A 23,187-nucleotide genomic window follows, 5' to 3' on the forward strand; every position below is an offset into this window, starting at 1 on the left:
GAGCTGAGAGAGAGAGAGAATGAGGCTGGAATTTAAAATAAGGAAGGGACTGGGATTCAGTAAAACATGACCCAACTTGGGGTTGCAAATGACAGTGGTTTTATTGAACAGGGGAGATGGTGACACAATGTCTTATTGGTTCCTTTGCACCCACACACACCCCCAACGGCAGCAGGGGTTATAGAGGCTTGGTGCAGGGGCTGAAGTCCATTGAAGTCCAGGAGGTGAGAGAGAGAGGGAGTCCAAATTGTAGGAGGGGGTGTCCAGGTACTATTTACCTATCCATGCTGGAAAGGGGTCCTTGTCCAGTAGGTGTTGTTCAGAGGGGGGTCACTGGCAGGGCCTCTGAGTGGATAGGTGGTATGACATGGTGCTAGTCAGATGGAGAGGGTGTCTCACTGGGTCTGTCTTCACTGCCCCTTTTTATAGAGGCAGACCTTGTGTGACCCTAGTGACAGGAGGCATGCCCAGGCGAGGGTCAGCCCCTGGTGTACTGAGCATGTGTGCTCCATGCAGGGATGTACAGTTTCGGGTGTCTGTAATGGTGAGAGTTGCTGGTTTTGCAGGGTCTTTTGTCTTTCAAATGCTGGGTTCTTATCTCTGTTCCTGGGTGAGGTCCATGGTTCCTGGATGAATCAATGCGAGGTGATGGCCCAGTCGTTACGGGCCATTCAGTAGAGGCCTGCTACCATTGTATTTCAGTCATTCCCAATTGCACTCATTCATCGGGAAACCAATTTACATGGGAGGGATATGTGACTTATACAGTTGCGACACAGGGGATGCCCTAGATGGAGGCTTGACATTCAAAATGAAAACTTGACATGACTTTGGTTCACTTACAAACACAGGCCTAAACCATACAATAGCCATATCAAACTGTAAAAACAATACAAAAATGATAATAATACAATATACAACAGTAAGAATCAATAGAAACCTGATGATAATACAATATACAACAGTAGGTATCAAAACCCAAAAATTTGCTAACAAACATTTTTAAAGTTTATCTTAAGTCTGAGCTCACTTATACTTCTCTATAGGGAACAGAGAGGGAGAGAAAGTCAGAAATGTTTGGGGAAGGGGAGGGAATGCATTTCAAAATAAAAGAAGAACTGGGGGTTTTGCTACTCTACCATAAGTTTGAGATGATCATAGAACTGACAAGGTAGGACAGATTAGGAGGTAGCATTTTAATCTTCTTACTATGAGTTCTTTAAATCTCATTCCTTGTAAATTTCATATGCCTTTTTAATGGCTGTTGGGAACTCTTGCTAAATTTTTTATTGTTGACTGGCTGTTTTCTATTATTTCCTTAATTTAAGACCCACTAAACTAGGGAAGGAGGGGCTATTTTTTTGTCGAATGCGCCACTGATCCCCACTGCCAAGAAGAGGAACTGATTGTTTGTACCCAGGGCACTGGGATGTAGGCAGGGGGTTGAACATTTTGCCATGCTCAGAGGGGTGAGGGGGAGGTTGTTTCCAGGAGCCATGTTAACCCGTCTGTGGTGCCCCCACCTCTTGGGTGATGTAAGTGGGTACATACTTTTGACATTCTCCCTATGGGTGGAGAGAGGCATGTTAATGAAGCCCTAGTATTGATCTAAAAAATGAGGATTTGTTGGATGATGGCTGCAAATATCTGCGCAGAGAAAAAAATTACTTTCATGATACTACTTTTTGTCTCAAAGAAAGCTAAAATATTTTAGCCAACTAGCTTAAAATATTGCAATTCTGATGGTATAAAGTATTCTTGCCCTGAAATAAATGAAAATCGAATGTTGTTATTTGAATGCAATCCTAAATTCTCATATGTGCATGTTCAACATGTTGAATTTTATCATAACAGCTAAGAACTTTAAAGTACACTTTGAAATTTTTTTTTCATTCTTCAGCCACCACTTGGCCTGGCAGTTGCTTGGCCGAAAAAAAAAAATGCAATGCACTAACACTCAAGAAATGACTCTTGTGTTTGTGTTGGTGTGTTCTCTCCCTCCCCACCCCAATTGGATTGAAGTGTTAGCTGTAGTTTTAACAAATGACTGTCCATATGCATACCATTTTGTAGCCTGACCTGGCTGAAGTCTTTGGATGCAACCTTAAATGTGCTGAAACTTTTATATTTTGTTCACTAAACTCGGCATGTATTTTAGGCAAAAATAGGATTCAAGAGTGAGAATGCAATTATTAGATGACTGGCAGAAGACCAGTGGGTGGCACTAGTATTGCAGTCTTGGTGGAAATCTGATTTTGATGAGCAACAAAACTAGAATTATCCAAGGACAATATTTAAAATTATTCAGATAAGCTATAGAAGCTTTTAAGCAGTCTGTGAGAATTTTAACTTGAACTACTTTATCTGCTTGAAGAGAATGACAATACAACTTTTGAAGTAATTATTGTAAGAAGTAAATCTCAGACAATTCTACAATCTTTGATTATTTTAAATGTTTTTTAGCATTCTCCTGAGCTTTGTAACTAAAGATACAGGCTCATGTCTAAACACGGTAACACTTTCTAAATTGTCAGTCTCGGCACCTTGTGCAACTAACTGTTGAAGGTTTAGAACAGAGCACTAAAATGTTTAATTTGTTCTGAGATTAGGTAAATTTAATTCTTAAAGCTTGAAACTTTCCCAACTGTCAGCCAAGTGAATGCTTACTTTAAGAATAAACATGTATGAAAGTGTGCCTTCACTTCAAAAGGGTTACTGACATGAGTGCCCTGGGACTTTGACTTTGAAATGCAAAAGACATGCATGTGTTCCTATCCTTTCAAAGGTATTGACATAAGTAGTTTTATCACAGGTGCTTTTTATCTAGATGAGTTTAACTTAAAAAACCAAGTTTTTAAAACTGTGCTTGCCAAATTAAATGAGTTTTCTTTCCTATTTGTTTCTTTTGCAAACTGCTTTTGAGGGTGAATATTCCCTTTAAAACAGGGTGTACCCAGTGTATGACTGAGTTTGGGGATGTATATATGATTTATGTGTCATGTATTTCCTTGTGGTTCTAAAAATCTTAAAATTATGTTACTTTGTTCTTAGTGGGGGAAAACAATTTTTGAGTGGTTTAGTTTGGTATTTTATATGATAACATATTCCTGGTGAATTAGTTCAAATTACAGCTTTTCCCCTGTAAAAGCTGTTTTTAGAGGAAAACCAGAAAATAATATTAAAGCCAAGCACCCAACTTTCAGTTTCATGTAAGGAGAGATGCAATATACAAGTACTGCATAAGGCAATTGTCAAGTTGATTCATGGATTGTGTTTGTCAAGGGGATAATGTCAATGCTTAGCAGTTTCTTCCAGATCCAGATAAATGAGAAAATAAAAGATTTAAGAACATTGGATTTAGCCTTGAGGGTGTTCTTATATCAAGGAAACTGGATAGAAAAAGAATTAACACCCCCCCCCCCCCAACAATAAATGTAGTGGTACCATTCACACAACTCAGATATGTCTTAGGTTGAACAGACTCTACTCAACGCAAAGAAAAAGGATCTTTGGAAATATGGATGCACTTAACTACTGTTAGGATTGGAATTAGGGATAATTAAGCAGTAGCTTTGTACACATTGTGATCAAAATACCACATGCTGTTGTGGACAATATCACCATATGATCACCATTTGCAGAGCCTTTCCCTCTAGGTGTGTTTAAGGAAATAAAGATAGTCAAATCTGATTTGATACTATATTCAGTAGTTAAGGTAGATAATACCAATGTATCCTTTTATTTTTCTTCCTGAAATAACTTAGTGAAAGACCTCTCTGTAAAGGCCTCTGTGCCTTATATCAATTCTATACTTTTTCTGGGTACACCAGTATGCTGTTGTGCAGGTTCATTTGCATGCTATAGGGGGAAAAATAATATAAAGGAGAAAATATTTGTTGCTTGTAATTGACAGACTTATACTTAAGTAGGTTTTCTGAAAGTTTGATTTAAACCATTAAGTGCGTTTGATGTTAATGTCTACCTGTAACTATGAGGTTCACACTAGGTTGGTCCTTCCTTCAGTTGTATACAACTCAGAATAAGAATAATGAAAGAAAGCGAAATGAGAAATAAACCTTACTTACTCTCTTCTGAAATAATAGCTCTTGCTTTGCTTTTCCTTACCAACAAGCCCAGGCTGATAGATTAATTTTCAATGTGTTGCAGACTTGAGATGCATTTTTTTTCTGTTCAAGCAGAATAAGTGTTGTGCTTTTTGGGCTTTTTTTTTTGTTTGTTTGTATGTTTTACAATCAACAGATCAAATCTTGTCTGTAGAGAAGATCTGTTTTTGAGGTGTAAACTTTGTCAATGTGCTCTTAAGAAAATGCAGACCCCAAAGCTCAAGATTAAAAGCTTGGGGCAAAGTATTACAGGTGATGGGAATCTAATTAACTGATCTTTCAAAGAACACTGGGTGGATTCAGTTTAAGAATGCTGTAATAGTTGTTGCTTTTCCACATATGAATACTGGTTCATTGGATCTTGTATTTCCACTGTTAGATCTTTGCACAGTTCAGCTCATTAGTGTCATGAAGTTGGAAATGTTAAGCAGTGTGAATAAAAAAAAAAAAAAACACAAAACAAAAAACTTAAAACCAAGCATAGGAATTTAAAAAATAATAATTTTGTTTGTTCTTTTTAGATTGCACAAGCAGAACTTTATAATTTCTTCATTACTCTCAGTATTTGAAAATCTGCCATTTTTCATAGGTTTTACATTAAGAACTTTGAAACTTAAAATGCTTATCTGGGTTGAAATCTACTTTAAGGCTTTAGTAACTTTTTTTTATTGTGAAATATGAGTTGCCAATTTAAACCTTTTTTCCCAATTCTTTTTTCTTCCCTAGGAAGATATGAATTTAAATGAAGACAAAAAGACTCCGTTGCGAGAAAAGGACTTCAATACCAAAAAAGAAATGGTTATGCAATATATTAGTACTGCTTCTAAGGCTGTAAGTAAATATAATTTCCAAAATATGCCAAAAATGCCAGTGAAAGGTCTGTGTACCGAGGGATGATGCATCAGGACATTTATATTAATTTTTAGACTACCTTTGGTCTTTTAATATATACAAATGTATTCACAGCAAGGGCTAGATTTTATAAACTTACATTTTTGCACACAATAGTAGAAGGTAATTGCAGCGAACTATGTACATTAGAGAGAGAGTTTATTTAACAAAGTTAGGCTTGTTCACCACTGGAGATGATTAAAACATACAGAAATTTTCTTTGCCAAAATTTGAAACTTGATTTTTAGTTTTTCAGTCTAGAAGTTTTAAAAATATGTTTTTAAACTGGTTCCTCTCTTCTATTTGACTCAGCCTAAACAAGAATGCAGTGTTAAATTTTGATAGTTTAACTTTGTTTAGGTGCATGGAAAGTGCGTAGTAAACAATGATCCATCTTGCCTATATCCTTTCTGTAGCAGTCTGCTACACGCTGATACATGAAGGTATATATTCTTGTATGCATGCTCATTTTTTACTTTGAATTCCACAAAATTCTTCACTTTGGTGGAATATTGGTTCTGTGAATTCCATAGGCTAATTCTGCATCTGGTGAAAAAATATTTCTTTAGTTGTGAATGCTTCCATCTTTAAATTTCATGACATTGGTTTTCCTTTTTTGAACGTTGTGGGTAGGGGAACATTCAGCTGCCTAAGCACGTGTAGTAATGGACATGCTGCCCTCACCTCCTGCTGCTGCCAGCCACTTGTGTGCCAAGTCATAGCTCTATCCCACCACCGTGGGTGGGCCACCACTGGTGCTCCCCTCAGGCTGTCCGCCATCTCCCTTTCCCTTTGGGATAGGACTGTGTCCTGAGGGGAGTGGTGGCAGCAGCAGTTGGGTCACGGTGACTGGGTAGAGCCACGGCCTGGTGCGTGAGCAGTTGGTTGCAGGAGGAGGTGAGGGCACCCACCCCGTCCATTATTCCTTATGCGGCTGGTGTAGGGGCTGGTGGTGGCGGTGGCAGCAAAGAGTTTTACTACCCTGGTTTGCTTTCCTGTGCCAGGTCTTGCCCACCGGGCTGCAGAGGCAGCTCATGCCTGTGCAAGTCTGGCTAGACTGCAGCCCTGTGTCTCCTATGGGTGCACAAATCTAGGGGGACATGTGCCCCGTCTTCCTCCCTCCCCCCATGTGTTGTCTGTGTCCCCTCCACCTCCCCAATGCATTATCTGTGCATACCCCCCGGTCCCATCAGTTCTGTCATTTAAGTTGTGGGAGATGCTCTCCACGCTGCCTGGCTGCCATGTGCATGTTTACACGCACACATGCAAGTGGTGCACCCCCTGCCTGATTGCCCGCAGCCACTTGTAGGTTGGAACTCTGCCAGCCTAGAAGGGGCAAACCTTTGAAAGAGAAAATCTGTCTTTTTCTGTAGCAAACAGAAAACCTGGATTCCTGTTTACTAGTATGCACAGTGTTAATGTATATGGTGAAGCTCAAGCACTATCTTTTTTTTTAACAAATGTATGCAAAATATGATCCATTTTTAAAGTTTGTTCATGATCCTTTCACACACTCTTACAACTCATGGGTTGAGAAATACTGCTGTAGATCAGGAATTAACAAGATGTGTAGTTCCTTATGAGTCCTGAAATTTGAGGCCTAGTGAGAGAGATGGCAAAGCTTATCCTGCTGTCAAGTTTCCAGACCTTTGAGGAGCCCTGCGGGCCAAAATGGAGTATGGAGCTATGTCACCTATCCTGCAGGGCTAGAAAGTTGGTGGCAGAAGCAATGGTCACTGCTGCAGCTCTGGGAACTGCAGCACTGATATGCTGCTGCCAAATTGCACCCCTGTGGATCAAGTGACACAACCCTGCACACCAGATCTTGTATATACGACTATCGCTGTTCTAGAGGCACTGATGTTTCAAGATTCTGTTATTCAGTAAACTGCAGTATTTTGAATGGTGGTATATTTACCTATATTGTGTTTTATAGATGTTATTATCACTTTTATAAGTACAGTAAAAGCTCTGTTATCCGGCATCCATGGGGAATGGGGTGCCGTTTAATTAAATACGCCCGTTATCTGAGAGCTTATTGCCAGCGGGTTGGAGGTATCTTTGCCGGTGTACCAGGGCTTTTGCTCCCCAGTGTCAGTGTGCAGGGGGTCGGGGGGGGGGCACTGTGCAGGCTGCTTTGTCCTGGGGCTGTGGTCTTCAAGGAAGAAGTGGGACTCGGCAAAACCACAAGTGCCATGGTGGGACTTCCAGTTTTGCTTTTGCTGCATCAGTCCACTGCCATAAACAACAGATGCCATCTATGACAGATGCCGGTTAATGCAGCATTCCGGATGGTAAAGTGCTGGGTAATACAGCTTTTACAGTATCAGTAAAATATAATGGGTAATGATTTCTGGCGTCTCTATCTCTTCCTTTTTGAAAAGTGAACCATTTTCTTAATGTGCTGTAGTCTTGGCATCAATTATTTGCTTTGGCCCACCTACCAAAATAACCAATCCCCTAGACATCTGCAAAACAGTAAGCCCGTGGAATTTAGTTAGCCTTGACATGCGTTGTCTATACAAGTTCAAATGATATGGGGGAGTTTTCCCAGGTTTGTACTCTTGGTAGAAAATCTTGCCCAGAGATGCCCGAACAGATGCTCAAATGCTGATCCTTTGGGGTGCTTATATATGTAATCCGGGTGGGTGAGTGGGTGGGGGCTTTAATTAGTAAAACTCCAAGAGCTGTGCTAACTAAAAGTGCCTGGAGCATGGTAATTACCGTGCTCCAGACTCCAGCGTCCCAGTGCTGAAAAATGTCTGTGGGGTGCTTTAAACTAAAGCTTGTTCAATGAGCTTTGGTTTGAAGTGCCACATCACCATTTTTCGGCATGGGGGCGCTGATATACATGACGCTGGAGTCAGGAGAATGGTAATTACCACGCTCCAGTAGACTTGATTAATTCAGTCTGCTTTGAAGTGCTGTAATTACAGTACATTGGAGCAGCCTCCCTGCATGTGTATAGGAGCCCTTGAAGAGCAGAAAGCTTGCAGTGCTGATGCTGCACCATCAGGGGAGCCTCTATGAACACTTCTAGGAGTTCTCTGTACACTCTCTCAGTCTTCCTGGCGATGCATGACAGCAGTGCAAAGGGCAGCCTTGATTTGGTGGATCCAGACTTCTCCGAGTTAGCCTGTAGTGTCCTGCAGCACAATGAGGAGTTGTGAAAGGGTTTTATTCTGTTCCCTGCTTGTCTGGAGCAACAGAGTCCAGTAGGTGACATGCTGTCTCCCAGGGCAGGGGGGAGAGGTGGAGGGTGGCTTCTCTCAGAAGGGTAAATTGTGCAGGCATTCAGTCTTTGGAGAAACTCTCCTGTTACTCTCAAGTTACTTAACTTGATTTGTTCCTAGGTTATTTTTCTTCCGAAGTGATTGTTTGCTGTGGGATAAATCCTGAACATCTGTGTACTCGTGGTATTTCTTGAGGCAGCAACAACTCTCTCATGAGAAACTGAATGTCCATATGTAGTTGTAATCTGGCTCCCTCAGATCCTTAGAAGAAGCCACAAAGGAGTGTCTGCTTAAATGGCACTTAAAGATGAGCTCCAGTATTTTGCTTACTACTTCAGCTTATGAGACTCATGGTTCAGAAAGATCAGTTTTTCTTTGTCATAACTCTTCTTATGATCTGTTAGAAATATGTTGGGTCTGACCTTGGTCATACTGGGAAAACTTGAGGACAAGGGATACTTTACTTCCATTCCTTGCTGCCTCCTCCTTAACCAGCAGGTAGCAGGCCTGGTGTTTGATGTACTTGTGCTTCAGTCTGTACTAGAGACTTTAAGGCTCTGGTGTGCTCCCAAGGCTGGCAGTGCCAATCAGTGTTCTGGAAGCTCAGTTACAGGTTAATAAGGAAGACAGAATTTTAAATGCAACTTAATTTGAACACTTGTTACAACTTGTAGACTGTTCAGTGAGAAATGAAGCTCAAAGAGGCTAGCTCCTAGATACTGATGCAAGACCTGGGAAATAACTGGTGCTCCTCACTATTTTTTGAGGAATATGGGAGTCCTAAGCCCTTTAAGACTTCTATGTGTCTCTTCTCCTTTCTGGGAGGATGGTTATAGGTTTCAGAAATAGATTCTAATTGTTAGAAGGAAGAAGCGCAGTCTTGCATATTGACATATTCTAAGACATGATACAAAAACCACTTAATACTTAACTGGATTCATATAAATATGTAATTGCTTGGTGGAGCTAAGATCCACTATTTTAGACAAAGTTCATGAAGTAAATCTTTTTTTTAAATCCATCCCTATCTTTCATTTTCTTGTGCCCTGATCAGTATTCTGTATTCTACAAGATGCTCAACTTCCATTAAAGATTTGATTTCTAACTATGTTATAATCTTACTTTAAAGGCCTCAAACTGTTAATCCAGGGTGGTTTCAAGGATTTGGTTACATATTTGCATCTTCACCTAAATTACTGCTTAAATGTATTTTTATTTATTTATTTTTACTATCTATATACATTCTGTATGCTGTATTTCCTCTTGGAGATGACCAGTGAAAGTTTGGAGCATAAGTACATATGGTGAATCCTTTTTCTGGTTTCACCAATGTTCAGTGAGGTCAGACTAATTTTTCTTGTAGAAAAGAAGGCCTCTGCTTCTGTGTATTTATTAATTAGTACTTTTTTTTTTCAATCATCAGCATGAAATCGCTACAGGCATTGTGAAAATATAAAATTCAAATTTATTGCATCTGTTGATTAAGATGGCTTGATGAGCATGAGACGTGTTCAACACATGAATAAGTGATGCACTGTTTGTTTAAAATTGTAGGTAGTTTTAAAGTATCTTGAATCCTTTTGTAATTGTACATGTTGAAATTATGAAATGTGAGCACTTGTACAATATGTGCATCCAAAAAGGTCACTGTGATGAATTAGAACTTATTATCATTGCATTACATTTTAAGTGTTGCTAAGATTAAAACAAGGGCAGTTGCATTGGAACAACCTTCCTAACATTTTGTTTGTCTCTTTGGTAATATATAACTTTGTGCCATGGAGCTGGGCAGAAGCAGCATGAAGGCCTGCTCCTGGTGCTCAGGACCCAGTTTGGCCCACAGACCATCCCTGCACCACTCATCTGTTCTGCAGGGCCAAAAGGTTGAGCACCACTGTTGTAGGCAGTGGATCTTAAAACAAATGCTCTATTTTGTTCTGTTGGTCATACTGCTAAACCAGGTCTGGTTTCTCATCCGTCTTCTCCATCAGCTTTCTTTCCTATTTAAATAAGGAAAGCTCTTTAGCTACTCAAATTCTGGACTTAGACTTTTTTGTGGAAGGCCAGAGGTTGTGGTTGCTTGGATTCTTGACTCCAATCAACTCACTTGACTGTGAAAAATAGATAGCTACATTGGACAGTGTTTTTTTTTTTCTTCCCTTCCCTTGAAGAAGAATGACAAACTTTAAGTAGAACTGCACTGCACATCTGAGAGCAAACTGTTAGCTTTGTAAAGGTGACTCCAGAAGTGGTTTGAGGAAGCAGATGTTCAGCTTAGGCTTGAACAGAAACAGAACACTCATGACAATGCTGGTTCGTCTCCTGACAAGCTAGCTACCGTGACGCTCATGTTGGTTTATGTCAGGTAACTAGTCTGCAGTAGTTTGCCAAAACTAACAGGTGAAGTGTTACAGCGTGCTGACAAATGCTTCTTTGCATGAGTAGCTCTCTATGTGGGAGACGGAGGACATTTGATTTGGACAGCAGTCTACTAACTTGGATGTAAGCACTTGACTTCATGATTTGCTTTAGCTTTGGTTGAATTAAGCAACTACTTTGTTGAATTAAGTAAGGAATACTGGGATTGCCCTGTAGCACTTGACATGTAATCATCATTAAGAACTATAAAAGCAAAAAGGAGAAACTGACCCGAAGATGCATATACAGACATTCGCATGCTATGGCCCTGAAGAGTGGAGAGCTCCCTTAATCTGCCTAGCAACAGATAGCAGCAGTGCATAGGACAGCCAGTTCCCCTGGAGCACAATGTGGGGATTGTGAAGGGGACAGTTTCTGCTTGCATGCTGGAGCAGCAGAGTCCAGTGAATGATGCGCTGTCTCCAGGTGAGAGTGACAGGCAGGAATGGGATGCCAGAGGACTGTGCCTTCTTTTGAGGGAAGCCAAAGCATGTACAGACACTTTTTCTCTCAGGCAAAACTTTCCTGGGAGTGATTTCACCCTGGCAGTCCTGAGAGCACTGACTCTCTTAAGAGAAGGTGAGTTTCTATACAAGGCCTTTGCTGGCCATGGTTGGCAAGATAATGTTGGAATCTTTCCTTGTGATTCTGGAAGCTTCTGTTTCTGATGCAGAATCCCCATAATGAGAAACATGGGAAGAAAACTAGGCTGGAAGAGGATATTAGGAGAACATTTAGTCTATCCTCTGCTCAACTCGGGATCATCCCCATCTAAAACAAATGTTTCTTTCTAACATGTTCTTGACCTTCCATAGTTAGAGATTCCACAACTTCAGGCAAATAGCTTTCACCGTTTGAACTCCCTCATAATTAGGTTATAAAGCTTTCTTTGTATATCTACATTTCTCTTGTTGCAGTTCAAGACCTTTTACTGCTTGCTGTCCATTTTCCATTGTGAGGAAAATTGATTATGCCATCCTTTTCAACCACTTGTGTTTTTGAAGAGTTGTTCTACCCTACCCCCTTCCCATCCTTTTCTTCTCTGGACTAAATAATCCCAATTTTCCCCACGTTTACTTATCTGTCTGTTTTTAGATGTTTAGCCATTTTTCTTGCTCTTTTCTGGACTCTACCCACTTTTTCCTGTTAATATATCCCTGTATGTCTTTAGGCTCTCTCTTACACTAGTATTACATTGTTGGTTCTGCACCCAGTGTAACCTAGACTATTTTTGCAGTACTGCAGCCTAGCCAGCCATTCTCCATTTTATCCCATATTCCAACAAATAGAAGGGGTCCTTGAATTTAAAGTACACCCACATCTTCTGATGCTTTCTCAATTTAAGTAAAAAAAAACAAAACCAAAAATCAAATTTATGATTACAGATGTATTTACTTAAGTTGGTAAGGGGAGGGTGTGGGGCTAATCTGTGGCATGCTTGTCAAAAAGGTTGGCTCCTACTAGCATAGGTGACAGCATAATGTAGCTATTGTTCTACAGTGTTCATATCTAGCCTTCAAATTGTGTGTTGCATTCTAATACTGTTTTTGCAATAATGAAAATATGCTGAAGGCATTTATACAGAGCACAGGTTGCACATACTGACAGAAGTTTTAGGACTGTCTTAGTACAGTTTCTACAACAATTTATTAAGCAGCAGGAATCAAGTTTAATGATTACAGCTCTTGAAAAGAATTATCTATATAAATTATTTGTATACCTGAGAGAATAAGCTCAATTTTCCTCTTGCAGGGAAGCCTCAAGAGGAGCCGACAAGTTTCTCCACAGGAGTTCATCCAGGAACTTAAATCTGGAGCAAATGATGAAAGACTTGTCACTTGCTTAGAGTCTCTCCGAGTGTCTTTGACCAGTAACCCTGTCAGGTAACATATTCATCTGTTTGAACAAAATTGTCACATTGAAAATATTAAAAAAGTTCTCACTCTACAATTTCTCTCCTGAATAAAACTAGTTTATATGTACAGTTATGTATTTTGTTCTGTTAAAGGTATGTATCATTCCAGTTTGCTAGTCTTAAAATAATTTTTGTTTGTTCAGATGAAACAAGCAAAAGGGAGAGAATATGAAACAATCTCTAGATCCAAAGAAAAATCAGCACTATTCCTGACTGCTAGATAGATAATCTTCCAGTTGATACAAATTCAAGAAGTACTTTATTTTTGGAATGTGCAGCTTATCCCTTGGGTTATTACTTTTGGACAGGAAATCTGGGAGGGTTATTAATGTATTACCAATCACTACAGTTCCTACCATTTGTTTGCATGGATATTCTCTTTTCTTCCCAGCGTATTTTGGTTTGTGTTTGCCACTGGGAAGACTAATGTCAGAAGTTATAGGTTTGCTTACCTCTGAGTTTAAAGGTGAAAAACTCATTCTATAAATACATTAGAAGTAAGGGAAAGACCAAAGGATATGATGATGGGAAACTAACAGTGGACCATGAGCCTAAAACAAACTTCTGTTAGATGAGGAGCACAGTTGGCAGCAGGGTGAGGGAGGATAATTATTTGCCTTAAAGCAGAGATAGAACAGGCTAAGAATTGATGTAGATTGGAAATAGATGTCACCCAGGGAAGTGAATCAGCTGTTTGGCAGCCTCACTCCCAGGACTGCACCAGTGTCCCAGCCTTCCTACTTTTAGAGATGTGCCCTCAGGTGTTCAAACTACAAAGTGATTCTTCCACTCTTTTTAGCACTGGTGAGACCTGGAGTGGAATACTATGCAGCTTTGAGTATCATAATTTAAGCCAGGGGTGGGCGAAATCTGGCCCACAGGCTGAATCTGACCCAGCAGGCATATTCATCTAGCCCATGGCCCTCACCAAATAGTACCCAGCCCAATCCTTCTGCCCATGAGGATGGGAGTGAGGTGCCTGCTTATATACACCCTCCACTGACAAAGCCTATTGTACCTCAGTTTCACCCTTGTGGACAGAAGGGCCCAGCCCAGCCAGGATGCAGCTTCTGGGCGGGACTGCTGCAGCCACTGGGGTACCTGCTCAGCTTCCCTGGTGTCCCACTTGCTCCGGGTAGTAAGTAGGTTAGTGGGGGCATAGGGGGTGTGGAGTGGGGTGGAGCTGTAGCTGTGTGGTAGAGCAAGGCATGGGGATGGGGCTGATGGCAGTGCAGAGCGTGCTCAAGAGGTGGGAGCAGCATGGAGCTCATATGGGCAAGGTGTGAGGGAGGGTGGGGACAGGTGTGGGCCTCCCTTGGCGCTCTGCTCCATGGTGCACAGCCTGTGCGGGCAGCAGTAGGCAGGGGTGTTCAGGGTGCTTGTGCCTGGTATTGGTGTTGCCGCCTAGTGGTGCACAGCTCCAGTTAGTGTTGCATATTGTGGTGTGGAGCGCAGCCAGACTGGGCTGCCTCAGTTACCAGGGCTACCTGCCATTCATGTGCAACTCCCACACTTGTGTGCCGCTGGAGGGAAGCTCCACGAGGTGGAGCTGGCTGTTTATGTTGCTCCATGCTTTGCAGGTCTTGGGACTCTGCTGGAAGTGGAGGAGACCCCCATCCTCCACTTCCTTGCAGAGTCCTGGGACCTGCACAGCAGGGAGTGGAGCAGGCAGTTGGCTTCAGCACGTGGAGCTTTCCTCTAGTGACACATGAGTGTGGGAGTTGCGCATGAGTGACAGGGAGCCCCAGTGATAGAGGTGCTGTGGGTGGTCTGCACTCTTTGCTGCAATGTGCATCACTGGCCGGAGCTGTGTGCCTCTGAGTGGCAGCACCTGCACAGGGCACGAGCACCCCCACCTGCCGCTGCAGTTGCCTACAGGGGGCTGCGTGCCATAAGGGGAGTGCGTGTGTGTGGGCGGGGCAGGGGTCCCCACAGCCACCCACTATCCCTTACACCCCATAAATGCCATACACCCCTCCGCAACATATCCTTTGCTCCTCCCATGCCCCTGACAAACACACAGACAATACAAGACCAAGAATTTATTTTTGATTTATTATGCAATCACCTCTATATACAGTATGCAAACAGAAATAATAGGTATTTGACTTTAGTGTATGACTTTTTTTTTTCTTCTGGTTCTAAGATGGCCCCCCCCCCCCCCAAAGGAGTATTTCTGGATGGGGGCTAGGTGTGGGACTTCTGGTCCCAAGATGGTGGCCAGAGGTGAGGCAACTGTCAAGGGGTGGAGCTACCCATGTGGCCCTCAAGTTCGCCAAACTTCGTTAAGCCGCTCACTAGCTGAAATAATTGCCCATCCCTGGTTTTAGCAGTATTTGGATAAATTTGGTAGTCATGAAAAAAGTACTAAAAAAGTTACTGGAAATATGATATGAAGAAAAGCTGGAAAAATTGGGGTTGTTTAGTCTAGAGAGAAGAGGAATTGAGGATTGGATGACCTCCTCAGACTCCTTTCAGTCTGCTTGTTTGTTTGTTTGTTTTTCCTGTATATAAAATATTAGATTGGTATAGCAGAGATGTTTAAAAAGAGTAATCTGTCCCCTTTGGAAATACTTAATTTACAGAGTTTACGAGGGTGCCAGCTAGTTGTCCATTGTGGCTCTTCTGGTATGTTTTCACTAGAAATAGGCAGTATTTTCTCCCCATTCTCTTTTAAAGATCTGGTTTGAGAAAGATAGATACCCACCAACATGCACTCTGTAGCTGTTTATTTGTGTTTGTTTCTTGTTCTTTTGTTGCTTGTTATGACTTCATATGGCTATCATTTTATATGACACTAAATTTTCATCCATTGGAAAAATTCTCTAGGCTATGGGAGACGTTCGTTTGGTTTTTTTTATATGGTACTTTGTCAAAAAATGACCTTTTCCATAGAGATATAGAAGAAAATGTCCCTTTTCATAGAAGTCAAGACTCTTTTGACTGTAAATATTATTTCTTATTTTATTTTAAAAGAAAATGGAGCTATTCCTTTTTAATAATTTTTAAAAATATTAATAAAACTACTTAATATTTGGAATAGTAATACTCATGGAACCTGCAGTAATAAAGAAAAGTCTAAAATTCACTACAGGATGTACCTCCTTTAATATTGGTTGATTTATCTTGTTTTTATTGATGTGGGTGAACACGTATTGATTTTTTTTTTTTTTTTGAGTAAGACATTTTAATGAAAAAATGTGTAACAAATTACTAACTGAATTAAGGGAATGTCTTTGTAAATAGGTGCTATAGAAAATGATGGAAGATAGAGGACATGAGAGGAGGGGGAAGGTGAGATATGTGGGCAGGGATATGGATGCTAATTATGAGGTGTGAGAGCAGAGATCAAACCTAGGAAATGAGAACGAGGAACTTGTACAGACTACAGGAGCAATCTTGTGAAGCTTTTTGAGAAGAGAAGCAATGTGTTTTTCAAAGATTGCTAAAAAAAAGAAAAGAAAAAAAAGAGAGCTGGAATGTACTGGAAGAGTAGAATTTGGAAACTGGGAAGAAACTTTACAGGAAATGAGCATAATGGGAGAGTGCAATTTGTGTAATAGTGGAGGCATTTGGAGAAGCATTTTGGCATCTGGAAAGGAAAACAGGAGTCACTTTATTGATTAGCTTGAGGAATGAGCCATTATTTCTGTGTTGAAGGGAATGGTGAAGTTTCTTGTCCATTCTCATGAACCTAACTTTTTTTCTTGTAAGCTACACTAAATTTACTCTTGTTTCAGTTGGCTAGATATTTGTAACTTAAACATTCGAACTATAATATTGAAATAAAAATATACAATAATTACTACTTAAATGAGTTATTTTATTGCTGGAAGCTATACATATAGCTTTTTACTTAAAGATCATATTTAAGTATGATCATATACAGGCTGTTGCTGCTGATAATATGTTATTAAAAATATTATTTTACTTGCATCTAAGATGATCTGGAGTTTAAGATGACCCCCCCCCATTAGATTCTATACATTTGTTATAATTTTCCATGCATAGTATCTAATTATTGGCGGGGGGGGGCAGTCATTGTATAATTCACCTCCCCCATGTGATAACTGAAAATTAAGTCTGTGATAAAGGCGCTTGCTGAAAGCTCTATGAAGATTAGACCAAATGTTTTTTGTCATTTGTTCAGATATTAGTTCTGTTTTTGTTAAGTCAATAAACCTTTCTTACCTTTCTACCCCCCGACCATGCTCTCAATCCTGAGCCTTCCGCAGGCAGCTGGGACACGTCTATCCCCCCATCACTCCAGGGGTCAGGCAGTGGGGAGGCAGGTGGTATGGGGAGTTTTGATGAAAAGAATTTTAAAATTTTGCTGTTCCATAGTTTTGTCCTTTTTTAAATAAATTTTTGCCAGCCCTCCCCTTGTGCCTACCCCCTGCCACTCCCCCCAACCTCCTTACTCTTACTCCTTACTCTTGCTCTGTGCTGGCAGGCTCTGTCCCTGTTCTAGCTTGGGTCACAGAACACTGCCCCTTTACAAGCTAGCACAGAACAAAGGTAGGTGGTGGGGGGGGAAGGGAGAAGGGCAGCTAGGGGATTAGAAGCTGTCTGGTATGGAGAGATGAGGAGAAGGGGCTGCAGGGGAGAGATGGTGAGATGCAGAGGCAGGTGGGAGGCCAGGCAGCAGCTGCGGCTACAGCCCTAACCCCAGGTAGGGATGGAGCCCAGGCTGCAGTAGCTGCCCACATTCTTAATTCTAAGATGAAAGGCTTTTTTCTCCCTGATAAATTGTGGGGGAGGGCACTCATAGAACTGAAATACAATCAAATTAGTTATTTTTTGGTTTATGTACAACTCTTCCCTTTTTAAAAATAAACCTTCAATTTTTTTTTGGTATACTACTGAAATTAGTTTATTGTACTCTTACCACTTTAAGGTTGCTATTTAAAATACTGGATTCAGTAGAAAAAAATTTGATTGAGATATTGTAGGTGGATAAAGAACCAACTAAAGCAAACATAAGTAAGGGTAGCTGTCACAATTGCTGCAGGTGTTGACTTGGAAGCATTAGGCCCTCTCCCAGCACTCTGGGTGCAGAGTGGATTGTCTTCCCTAGACTGTTCTACTAGACAAAATTCAGGACCTTGACCAGATGTTACAGCTTAGTTGCAGGCAAACCCTGCCAGTGCTCCTGTGATTATTCCCCAGAAGTTATGCAAAAAAAAAAAAAAAAAATCAAATGTTAGCTGTTTTGGAATCACTCTCCCCACAAATGATCATTAAGGTATATACAGCAGAAATAAAACTTGCTACACAAGATAGACAGCCCATACAAGAGAAAGTAACTCTTGGCTTTAGAGAGAGAAATTATGCAAGAGAAATAAAACAAAGATCTCACTCTGTTTCCATAATTGGAGCCAGCTTCATTCACCCTTTCCAGTTCTCAGTTGTTAATAGATCCTTCAGCTGATAGACTAGAAGTTCACATAAGCTTAACAGTTTACTGTAAAACCATCCTATCCAAAAGGCATCTCTTAAATACCTTAAAATCTCTCCATTTTTTTATTTCTCTATTCACATCTTGGGGAGCATATATTATTCAGATAGATGCACCTGTCTGACAAATTAGGTATTTTTCCTATTCAAAAGTATTTTCATGACACAGTAAAAAATTTTAAAACCACCCCTCAATTAGATTTCCTTCATGGGCCTTATTGGAAAGGGAGGGCAGGGGGAGGGGGGCATCTCCTTGGGATGAGATTTGTTTTTGATATGCACTTTTTTTTCATTGTCTGGGTAAACTGATGCTGCTAAAAGTGTTTCAGCCATTGTCTGATATGCATTCCTATTCTAGCTTCCCTCATGCAAGCCAGGTGTGAAATATGAATGGCTGTTGTCTGATGTAAGGTTTTCCTGACCCTCATCTAGATTAAGTTTGTTTTACAAAAATACTTTCATGTCAAAAATACATGGTTCATACAAACATAAAATGAACATGGTTTAAGCCTAACTATAAATAGACAGCAAAGGTGACAGTATTAAATCCAATTTGGGAAAATACCTTTAGTATACTACATTTCATAAACAAATTATTTACTGCACTGTGATAGTAGTGTTGCAAGAGAAATAATTAAGCTGGAGGGGATGTTACTAGTGGTGTTCTTCAGAGATCTGTCCCAAGGCTGATCTTTTCACTGTTGACCTTGGTGCACAAAGGCATGAGCAGGCTAATAGAATTTCCTGACGGTATAAAGCTGAGAGGCATTGTCAGTTTGGACAAGGATCAGGGAATTGTACAGGAAGAACTGGATGATATTGAAGACTTGCAGACTAATGGAATTGGGATGAGATTAAATAGTACCAAGTGCAGGGTCATGCACGGTGGGAATTAAAACATTTGCTATAAGCTAGAAGTTTATCAATGGAAAACAACTGAGAAGAAAAATGTTGTTACTATTGGCAGCTCATAGTTATACTGTGGTCAATATAAAACAACTGTGGAAAAGGCAAATGTCATCGGTTGAACTGTCCCATAGTAGAGATAGGAAAGTATTAACATCATTGGTGATATGTCATCTTGAATACTATATATAGTTTTGGTCATCTGTTTTCATGTGTTCACATTGGAGTAGATATTGAGTAGACATCTAATCACTCTAAGGGCTAGGTACAGATGGTGAAGAAGCCTGAGGCCGAATTGAATCAATCTTAGCAGATTAATTTAAATTGTAGATTGAACCTATAAACAGGCGAACAGACATTCATTTTTGGATTCCAGAAATGCAGCCACATGCTTGCAGTGGCCCCAGCCAGAAGCTGGGTGTTGCTAGAGTACACTTCCCTGCTCAGGTGGAGCAGACAGCTTGAGCCAAGGCTAGCCTGCCCACCCTGAAGAGAAGGGTTTGCTGGGGAGATGCTAAGCATCCTGTAATGCTGTGGGACCGAGTTAACTTCAATGTGGAACGGATCTGGGACAGATGTTCAGTAAACTAATTTAACCCAAATCAGTTAACTCTGATATTACATCCAGGTTTCTCTTTAAACCATTTTGAAAGTGGTTTATGTGCATTGAACTTCTGTTGTGTTACAGATTTGAGCCGGTTTCCGATCACTTACATCAGTTTATATGTCATTTCTGTCACTAGCCATAATATCTAAGGTGATTAGAGGAATAGAAAACCTCTCTCAAAACTAAATGGCCCTGGTTTTGTTTATTTCAGCAAAGCAATGGCTAAATTGGGCTAGAATTTGGAAGTAGGTTTCTAACGCTCAGACAAATTAGCTTTTGTAGCTGCTTTCCAGTAGATAGAGGACAAAAAAATTAACTGATAAATTTGTTCTCTGCTTATGTGTCTTTCTCACTTCCTGTTCCATTCATGGATGTAGGTTGGATCATTATCATAACCCCAGAAGAAGCAAGGAAGTTGTGCATATGGTGATCCTGATAAGAGGGTTTTATTAGTTATTTCTGAGCATATTTGTTTTAATTTAGGCATTTTCCAATTCATTAGGTATTTTGAAGTCCTGCTCAATTTGTTCTATTTTAATACTTCAGGTCTAGTCAGGGAAGGTACACATGAAAATTTTCTATGGACTATAATTATATTAAATATGGTTGATAAATGACTGACAGGAGAATGAGATTTTTTTTTTATATTAAGGAAGCTGGCCTTCCAGTTTCAGGTATCAGGCTAGTGCACCTTTTTCTGTCTTTTTCAAAAGGCTTTGTTTTACATTTATTCAGCAAAGGATGTGTATAAATATCAAAGATCTTGGGTATTGTAAAATCTGTTCATTTTAAAAGGATGATAAAAATTTAGGAATGTCAGCTTAACACAAAAAAGAGAGACAGGTTTACCTTTTGTTACATGTTTTTATATAAATGTTCCAGATTTGAGCCTAAAGTTTGCTTTTTATTTTTGTCCTGTGATTTGGATTCTTCTGATGTTTTAGACACTAATATGATTTTTGACAAGTTTGATATGACTATTTTAAATCTAGTCCTGATCCTGAAGTTTCACTACAACTTAGTGAAAAGCCAGCCGTGGAAGAACAGGGTGGCTAGAGGAGTTAAATGTTCTAGAAATTATAAGGAGATGAGGAGTTTTGGCTTGTGAAATCATCACTAATGCACACTATATAAAGCTTCTTCTTAATTCACAAGTAATTCAGAATGCTGCTCCTTCCCTATTTTTTTCATAGTATTGACCTGAGGGAAATGGAAAAGATTTTCCGGAGCCTTTCAACAATCTCCAGTTACCAAAATACTTAATAAGATGAATGAATGAAGTTTGCTACTCCTGCTTGTAGAAGTTTTCTGTTTATGTCCGTTCTCCTTCATGTGACAAGGTGGCTGTTATTCAGTAATACTTGTGCTCTGATTCTTGGTCCATTATTATTCCCAGGAACTTTGCTAAAGTACTGTAGCCTAAGTCAGTCATTCCTCTATCTCTCCATTTGACGGTTGCACCCTAGGTGCAGTACTTGTACTTACCTTTTCATGAATTTTTCACTTAATTTTGGACCTTTCCTCCAGTTTTATCAGTCATTCTGAACCTCTTAATCTGACCCTCTAGAACAGCGATTTCCAAACTGACAGATTGGTCACCATTAATTAAAAAAGATACAACCGTTAAGTACCAGCGACCCACTTCAGGATCAAGCTGTGTTAAGTCTGCCTTCATTTAGTAAAGAAAGGTTCCCAATCTGTGGTATGCATACCACCAGTTTCCAATAACTTCTATTAGTTTATATGTAACTTATACACATACCACCAGCTTGTCGGCGTACCACTGGTGGTTCGTGTACCACAGATTGGGGACCACTGCAACTCTAGAGTGTCTGCAGCTCCACCTAGGTTGGTGTCATCTGCAAATTTGCCCTTTTTCTACACCACAGCTTGACAACCTTTCTGAGTTAACAGGTAGCTGGTAAAGTCCCTCTGTTCCTTCCTTTGAAAAGCTGTATAAGATGAGCTTGAACTAATGGAGAGAGGCTGTGGTTTTCTTAATGAGCTGATAAACACTGAGTTAGGGGTGACAAATACTGTGTTAGCAACTCCCTGCTGGGCTGCTCAGGAGGTGGGGGGGAACTCCTCCCTAATCATATAGTCTTCCTGGGGCCTGGCCACGCCCCTCCCCCGAGCTCTGCACTGTGGAAGGGAAGGGAGGCTGCGCTGGTGCCCTTGACTTCTAGCCTGAGCCACTGCAGGCATGTATCTGCATTTCTTCAGTCCAGAGCGGTTAGCTGAACAGTTACAAACTCAATCAGCCTACCCGTGTTAGACTAACCTGCAAAGAATGAGTCAGTTCAGGCTCAGGCTTTTTGAATGTCTGTCCCTAGCTAAAGTGGGCCTGAGGCAGCAGTAGTTAAATGGTGCATTCTCTCAGAATTTTATTAACAGTAGGCAGGATAAAATCTCTTCAGGCTGTAGTTTGCCTAAGATCATTTAATGAAGATATTAAACAGTACTGGATCTAGGACAGACCCCTGAGGAACCCCACTCATAGTTCCATCCAAGTAGACATTGCACCATTGGTTACTTTGGGCACAGCGATTAAACCAGTTATGTATAGGGTTACCATGTATCTGGGTTTTCCCGGACATGTCCTCTTTTTTGGTCCCCTGTCCTATGTCCAGGCAGTTGTTAAAATGAGAGCAAATGTCCGGGTTTTTGCTTTGCCTCCACTTTTCCATGGCACCAGCAGATTGGAGGCAAGATAATTAGTTGCCGGGGGTCACCTGCTCTGTGCACAGGCCCCAGCAAGTGCATATGTACGTATGGAGCAGCTGCATGGGCAGCAGGGCTGGGGAAACGGTAGGTTCTGGGTCAGGAGTCAGAGGCACCGGCAGGGCTGTGAGGGAAGGGAGCTGCAGGTTGGGAGTGAGGGGCATCGGCAGGGCTGGAGGGGCAGGGGCTTTGGAGTGAGGGGCAGAGGGAGGGCATGGGCATATCACTGCCCCCCCCCCCCCACTTCTGGCAGCTCCCTGCCCCCTGCTCCCCACGGGTGTCTTCTTTTTTTGATCCTGGAAATATGGTAACCCAAGTTATGTATCCACCTCTTGGTATTTTCATCTAGGTGGTATTTCTTTAACTTATGCCATGGAAAACTATGTCAAAATATATTGTATCCACTCTTCCCTGACAATGCATAAAGCTTTTTCCCTTGTTGCAGAAGGAAATCAGGTTGGTTAGAAATTACTTGCTTTTGATGAAACCCTGTTGGCTGGTTCTGGTCACCTTGTTCTTTTCTAGGTGCTCTAAAATAGGTTTTTCTTTTTGTTCTTTTTGGTTGATAGGTTCCATAATCTTTCTGGGCATCAAGGTTAGACTTACTAATGTATAATTCCCCAGATCCTCCTCCTTCCCTTTCTTGAAGGTCTGTATATATTTACCCTTTTTGTATCCTTTGGGATCTCCAGTCACCTTATAGTTTCATTGTTTCTAGGGTCGGAAGGGACCTGAGCAGATCATCTAGTCCAACCCCCTGCCAGGGCAGGAAAGAATACTGGGGTCAAACGACCCCAGCAACATGTGCATCTAACCTCCTTTTAAACACCCCCAGGGTAGGAGCCTGCACCACTTCTCTTGGAAGCTGGTTCCAGACACTAGCCGCCTGACCGTGAAGTAGCGCCTCCTGATATC

General features: G+C 40.9%; 1 protein-coding gene across 3 annotated transcripts in view; it reads left to right on the forward strand.

The window, feature by feature from the left end:
• The window catches only part of DIAPH3 (diaphanous related formin 3), a 452,799-nt gene that overhangs the window by 25,732 nt on the left and 403,880 nt on the right, over window positions 1-23,187 (forward strand). For all 3 annotated transcript variants that reach the window (XM_019529821.1, XM_019529822.1, XM_019529823.1), the window contains 2 exons: window positions 4,851-4,955; window positions 12,419-12,549. In XM_019529821.1, coding sequence (XP_019385366.1) covers window positions 4,851-4,955; window positions 12,419-12,549 — 236 coding nt within the window. The remainder of the gene's footprint in view (window positions 1-4,850; window positions 4,956-12,418; window positions 12,550-23,187) is intronic.

The sequence above is a fragment of the Crocodylus porosus genome, unplaced genomic scaffold (assembly GCF_001723895.1).
Source record: "Crocodylus porosus isolate Cpor-Errol unplaced genomic scaffold, CroPor_comp1, whole genome shotgun sequence".
Lineage (NCBI taxonomy): Eukaryota > Metazoa > Chordata > Crocodylia > Crocodylidae > Crocodylus > Crocodylus porosus.